The sequence below is a fragment of the Corvus kubaryi genome, unplaced genomic scaffold, assembly GCF_017639235.1.
Source record: "Corvus kubaryi isolate FWS band 111438036 unplaced genomic scaffold, C.kubaryi_AGA036_p1.0 137, whole genome shotgun sequence".
Classification (NCBI taxonomy): Eukaryota; Metazoa; Chordata; class Aves; order Passeriformes; family Corvidae; genus Corvus; species Corvus kubaryi.
In genome coordinates this window covers 13,370,815-13,377,169 of record NW_024580671.1, presented here as the reverse complement: position 1 = coordinate 13,377,169, position 6,355 = coordinate 13,370,815, and the positions used below count along the sequence as shown (strand labels likewise).

Below are 6,355 nucleotides of genomic sequence, written 5' to 3'. Positions count from 1 at the left end.
ATTTAGCCACCAACCATCCTCAGGTACATTTGCACCACCAAACATGCAGTCACTAGCTATTATATCTTCAGCAGTCTTACCTCGGATCACCTGCAATGGAGCAGGAAAAGCAGCTCTGATATCAACACTGTGATTTGAAAAGATGGCTAAGAGATGAATGCCATCAGACCAGGCTTCTCTCCCACCCCTCATTTTGCCCATTGCTGTCCTTTTATAAACCCCGTCACCACGGACACGAGCAGTTCCTTTGCCTCGTCTCCTTTCTCCCACCGTTACCCCCTTCGACGGCCGTGGGCGCTCTGGGACGGACCTGACTACGCCACGTCAGTGCGTGGAGCCGCCCCCCACTCTGCCCACGGGAGGGCTGTGACGGGCGGGCGGCTGTGGCGGTCGGTAGCAGCCCCACCACTGAGCCCGGGAGACCCATTTGTGTCGGGTCCGGTGGGTCGCCGAGGGCAGTCGGTCCCGTCGGTGCGAGGGATGCTCCCGTCCGCCCACCAAGCCGTGAGCCCCGCTCCGGGCGGGCTGCCTCACGGTGGCCGCGGGCTGCGCACGTCAGGGGAGAGACCCGTCATCACCGGGAGATCACAGCATATATAGGAGATGCGGGGGTATCGCCGGCCGATCGCAGCCGCTGCGCGCCGGGCACGGGCTCCGCAGCGCCACGGCCATGGCCCTCGCCCGGGCGGCGGGGCGAGCAGGTGAGGGCGGCGGGCGGGCGGCGGGGCCGGGCCGGGCGGGGGCACACCGCGACACTCCACGCCCCGACGCCGCCGCCCTCTCCGCAGGTGCGGCTGCGGCGCTGGTGCTGCTGTGGCTGCTGCTCTGCGCTCCGGGGGACGCCGGCTGCCACCCCCTGACCGTGGCCGATCTCTTCGACCGGGTGATCCGGCACTCGGGCAGGATCCACAGCCTCTCCACGGCGCTCTATGCCGAGCTGGTGAGTGCCGGGCTGGCCCCGCCGCCGCGGAGCGGGGCTGCACCGCCCTGGGAGCGGGGCTGCACCGCCCTGGGAGAGGCTGCCGACGGGCGGGATAGGGAAAAAGGCGGCGGGATGGAGGGTGGTGGTGGTGCTCTCGTTGTACGTTTAGGTGTTCTTCCTCCGTAGGAAAAGCACTTTCCTCCCCGTGACAACGAGCTGGGAAGGCCCGCTCGGAAGTGCCACACGTCGGGGATGCTGACCCCCAATGGCAAAGAATACGCCCAAAAAATCCCGGTAAGGGGCAACGGCGGCGACGGCGGGCAGAGACAGGGAAGAAAGTGGTACCGCGAGGCCTGGGGGGTTGGAAGCGGACTCCGTGGGTCACACCGACTTCTTTCTCCTCCCCGTGGAGAAAGGAGAAAATACCTCCCGTCCCGTCAGAGCCCCGAAATGTCTCATTCATTATGCTGTGATGGTCCCCCACTCCAGTCGGGCTGGAGATAGGCAGAGATGTTTTTATGCTTCTGGAGCTTCATCAACAACCTGAATGGAAGAAGCTGCTAAGTTTTGACCCCAAACCGGTGCACATCACAGAGGTATTGCATATGAATCATAAATTAGTTGAATTTTAAATCTTTATGTTTTTACCTATGCTCGGATCATATACACTAGTTATAATAAGGATATTGCAGTAGTACTTCATCAGAATGACTGACAGACATCCTTTGATTTTGTTGTGGCAAACTCTGTGGAACAGAAACTTAGAAACCTGTGTGGCAGAGAAGTTAAGCTAATCAGGATCACTGCAAAGTACAAAAAGCAATCAGGAGAAAGAAATAAGTCATTATCTCTGAATCGGTAGTTAGGTAAGGGGAAAAGAACAGCAAATTGATTTGCATCACAGTTGTGATGGCAAAGAGAAAAAAATCATTATTAGTTCAGAGAAGAGTAGGAAGAGTTTGTTCATACAGAGAAAAAGCAAGTTGTGAAGTTGGGGATACACCAAAGGGAGAAACTTTTGCCTCTAGGAGACAGACAAAGACAACATTTTGTTGTTTGGTTGTGATGGAGTGAGGAGCTTGCCCCAAGACATTCTTCTAGAAGGCCACCTGGAAGGGCAATGGGAAATGAGGCCCTGCTTGTATTAGCTGAAAACACAACAAATACAACTTTTGGGTGTTACAGAGACAGAGTGGTGTTTAAGTGCTGAATTGCAGATGTAAGTCTTAATCCCACTGAGGTTTCACAATGAGACTAAGAGTAGTCATATGATCTGCTGCAAAGTAACAGAGACATTCTCCCTTGTTCTAATTTATAAGAGAGAAGAACTAACTCACCTGATACTGAAACTCTTGCAAGCCTGGAAAGAACCACTTTCCCACTTTAACCAGCATATTGAGCACCATCAAGAGCTACCTGATGACAGCCTTAGCAAAGCTAAGCAAATCAGCAATATGGTACATGAGCTGCAGACTGGAGTTGAGAAAGTAACAGAAAAGGCAAGATTTTTGATGTAGCTTTTATTTATACCAGTTATGTGGCATGAGTGACTTTGGGGAGGGGGCAATGTCTGCTCCCACTTGGGCTTGGAGGCTCTTATTCAGCAAAATGCAGGACTTTGTTACAGATACAGTCATCTTTCTGTCAAAGGATGTGACTTAGTTTATAGATTGGCAGATATGTAGATGGCATTATAGGAGTCCTTATCTTTGAGGCAGTATTTTAAAATGAATAGAGCCTTTTGTAGCTTCATATATGATCCAGTAATGACTTGAGTTTTCTAGGCCAGTAGAAAAGATGTGGGTAGACCATGATAAATGCTTAATAATTGTGTTAAGTTTTATTTGGATTTACGTTCTAAGTAAGTCAAGTATCACTGCTGTCTGATGCAAAGAGCTCCTTCCTAAGGCGATAATTTTATGCTGGGATAAGTTCTACAAGACAACAGTGGCATTGCTTAAGTCTGATGTCAGTCACAAAACAATTTCAAAACTCTGTTCTGAATTATGGCAGATCATATATAAATCATTGGATAACATTTTTTGTTATTTCCATTTCTCTCTTCTCATTACTAGCTAGAAGTCCTGACTGTTGCAATTTTTGTGCATTTATATCTAAAACTAACTGTCGTTTTGGCTGAACAAATGAAATCTGTGGGCCTATTCTCTAAAATGGCCACACTGCCAAAGTGTCTGTTTCAATAAAAAAAGTGATTAATAAACTAGTATCTTACACTAGTAGATCAACTTTCAGCTTCATGAACACAGGTGGGAAATACAAGTTTTAAAATGGTAAGCAGCTCATCACTAGAATAGGCTGAACTGTACCCTGCTCTAAAATGCAGCCTTGGTTTGGGTGACTCAGAGCTACACACAGAAACTCCATCATCCAAATGCAGCCGTGGTTTTGGGTTAAAATGGCCCTAAAGTTCAGAAAGAAGTGTTCAACCTCAAAGCTTGACCTTTGCTTCAAGCAAATTCTAAACTAGATACACCCTTTTGGTATATTTATCTGCTTTATTTTTCCTAACACCTTTGAAGGTATTACTAAGAGGGATCTCTTTGAAGTATTGACCTCCCTGTACTATGGATATACCACAGGGTAGAAATACTATTACAAAAATTAATGCATTTCATATTTTGCATCTGTGTTTTTCTGTTAAGACAGAAAAATTCTAAACTTGCTTTTGTTGTGAAGCACCTACTCCGACAGGTGATCACAATTGGCAGAATTCACCAGGTTAAATAAACAGCACTGGTGGATGCTCATGTTAGAAGCTTCCCTTCACAAAAAGCATTAAAATAAATGGCTAAAAAGTCTCAAGACTGATTTGCTATAATACTTCAAGAGGAAATAAAGATTTCCAAACAGGGGTTCCTCAAACTCAGATGGAGCATTCATTACTAGTGTATCAAATCATTTCAGTCTAGTCCAAAAATTGCAGAGATACCATAAGGATAAAAAGACAATGTTATTCTATGTAAGGACCTTTAAATATATATTCAATTAGTATGTGAAAGACCTGGAGTAGTACAGCCCAACATAGTGACACCTCCCTTGACTTCTGCAGTAGTATTTTTAAGATTTGTTGTATGCATAGTTACAAGCTGTACTTCTTTTCCTATTTTCAATACAGATGCAGTCAATGGGCATCATCAGCAATTCATTAAATGGAATGGCATCATCTGAAGGCACTGCTTTATTTAGTAATGAAGCAAACATGATGAGTGACTCTGACTTCATTCACTGTTTTAGGAGAGATTCCAATAAAGTACAAAGCTACTTAAAAATTCTCAAATGTAGGATTATGCCAGAAAATAGTTGCTAAATTGTAATCCCTTGACAAGTAGTCTTCAGCATGTTGCTTATAAAGATTAAATAAAATAGAACTTCTAAATTATCACTTTTAGAGTAATTTTAATAGGGAATTGGTTTTGAAATCCTTTGGCAGCTACCTGACACAGTTGACCAATGCAGATGAAATACTAAATAAAGCATCATGTGTGTATGTTGGTTAATGCACCAATAAAAAGGAGTACTATAGCATTAGATAAATAAATGTTCTTGCACATTATACTGTGACAGACTATATTATGGCTGATTCACACATGTTAGATATATACACAGAATTACAGAATGGCTTGGGTTGAAAGGGACCTTAATGATCCCCGAGTTCCACCCCCCATTCCACCATTGGCAGGGATGTCATCCACTAGATCACCGTTGGTCAGGGCCCCACCCAAGCTGTCCTTGAAGACTTCCAGTGATGGGCCATCCACAACTTCTCTGGGCAATGTATTCCAGTGCCTCACCACTCTCTTCAATAAAGAACTTCTTCCTAACATCTAATCTAAATCTCTCCTATTTTAGTTTAAAACCATTCCCCCTTATCCTGTGACTCTCTACCCATCTACAAAGCTGCTCTCCCTCTTTTTTATGAGCCATCTTTTAAGTCCTGCAAGGCAGCAATGACATTTCCGTGGAGCCTTCTCTTCTATAGGCTGAACAATGCCAACTCTCTCAGGCTGTCTTCATGAGTTTCTTGTGGGCCCACTTCTTAAGCTTGTCCAGGTTCCCCTGGGTAGCATCCCCTCCTCTGCTGCATTGCTCAGCTTCGTATCTGCAGACTTACTAAGGGTGCACTCCATGCCACTCTCTGTGTCATTGAAGAAGATACTGAAGAGCACCAGTCCCAAGACAGAGCCTTGAGGGACACCACTTGTCACTGGCCTCCACCTGGACATAAGAACCACTGTCCAAAATTCTCTGGCTGCAACCAACCAGCCAATTCTCAACCACCAAATGGTACAGCCTTCAAACCCATGTCTCTCTAATTTGGAGATACGGGTATGAAATGGGACCCTGTGGAAAGCCTTACAGAAGCTGAAACATAGTTGAAAGTAAGGTTCAATTTGTTAAACCTTGGTACATCTATATACTAACAATAAAGTATATTTTTACACAAAGAAAATGTTTCCCCCCATTTCTACGTACATACCTACCTGCAGAATATTGCTTAACACTGAAGAGTGGCATTGATGTTGATCAGTTCATTTAACTGCAGGGCCTATGTCAGACTTTTATGCTCACATCATACTTCTTACTGATTTCTGTGGGCTTTCATACGTGTCCCATAAAATCTAGTATTTTTATTCATTTTGAATGCTCTTTTATATCTGTAATGGCTTCACTGATTTCAGTAGAAACTCCTAAAGAAAAAGTTTCTCTGTGAAAAATAAGTCAGAATTCTCATCCCAATAGCATTTCAGTCCAAGGGCTGAGCAGGGAGTAGCAATAAGTCTCTTTCCCATTCCAGATGCTGACACAGACCTTGGGTTTTACAGTAATGATGACAAACTCTGTAGCAAATAAAAATATGAAAGCTGTCAGATATTTTATGGAAATCACATTTTCCTAGCAGCAGAGTGGTGCTGCTGGCTGTGCATAGAACAAAACTTCTTTGCATTCAGAGCCTAACTGAGCCATTTGAACAAGCAGTTATAATCAACATGGATTTATCTTTAAGATTCTTGAGTATTTTATCACTGAATGCTCTTTTCTGGCCTTATGTGATCTTGATGGTTGCTGACAGTAGCAGGAGCTCAGGCAGTCAAGAATGAGGAGTAAAATGCTGATTATTTAATAATGATACTGAATTTGGGCTTGAGAAACCTAGCAGGGAAAGCTCTCAAAGAAGCATTTATGCAGACCAGAGAAACAATTTTCAGTTACATGCCTGTAACTGCCGATATCCTCAGATATCTCCTATCTGGTGGATGGCTGATGTACTTTTGCAGCTAGAAGCTGTGAGTGTTCACAATTTGTGTCTGGTCCCTGCTGTGACAGGTATAGTAGAGAGGCAATGGGTCACATCGTGCCTGCCCTGAAGAAGTTACTAGCTGCAGTTGCTTGAGCAGTAAGATACCACAAACA

At 44.9% G+C, this 6,355-nt stretch overlaps 1 protein-coding gene across 1 annotated transcript; it reads left to right on the top strand.

Annotated features, from left to right (window-relative positions):
- The first annotated feature begins 584 nt into the window (after positions 1 to 584).
- Positions 585 to 4,771, top strand: LOC121659642 (prolactin-like). Its single transcript, XM_042017925.1, has 5 exons — positions 585 to 701; positions 789 to 940; positions 1,109 to 1,216; positions 2,242 to 2,421; positions 4,059 to 4,771. The coding sequence occupies exons 1-5, from the start codon at positions 671 to 673 to the stop codon at positions 4,248 to 4,250; spliced, it is 663 nt and encodes a 220-aa protein (XP_041873859.1). The 5' UTR covers positions 585 to 670; the 3' UTR covers positions 4,251 to 4,771.
- Positions 4,772 to 6,355: the final 1,584 nt, after the last annotated feature.

Excerpts from the sequence above, each read along its gene's own strand:
- LOC121659642 (XM_042017925.1), top strand. The coding sequence starts at position 671 with ATGGCCCTCGCCCGGGCGGCGGGGCGAGCAG. Across the intron at positions 941-1,108 it reads CGGCGCTCTATGCCGAGCTG|GAAAAGCACTTTCCTCCCCG; the intron begins GTGAGTGCCGGG and ends CTTCCTCCGTAG. Across the intron at positions 1,217-2,241 it reads AATACGCCCAAAAAATCCCG|AGAGAAGAACTAACTCACCT; the intron begins GTAAGGGGCAAC and ends CTAATTTATAAG.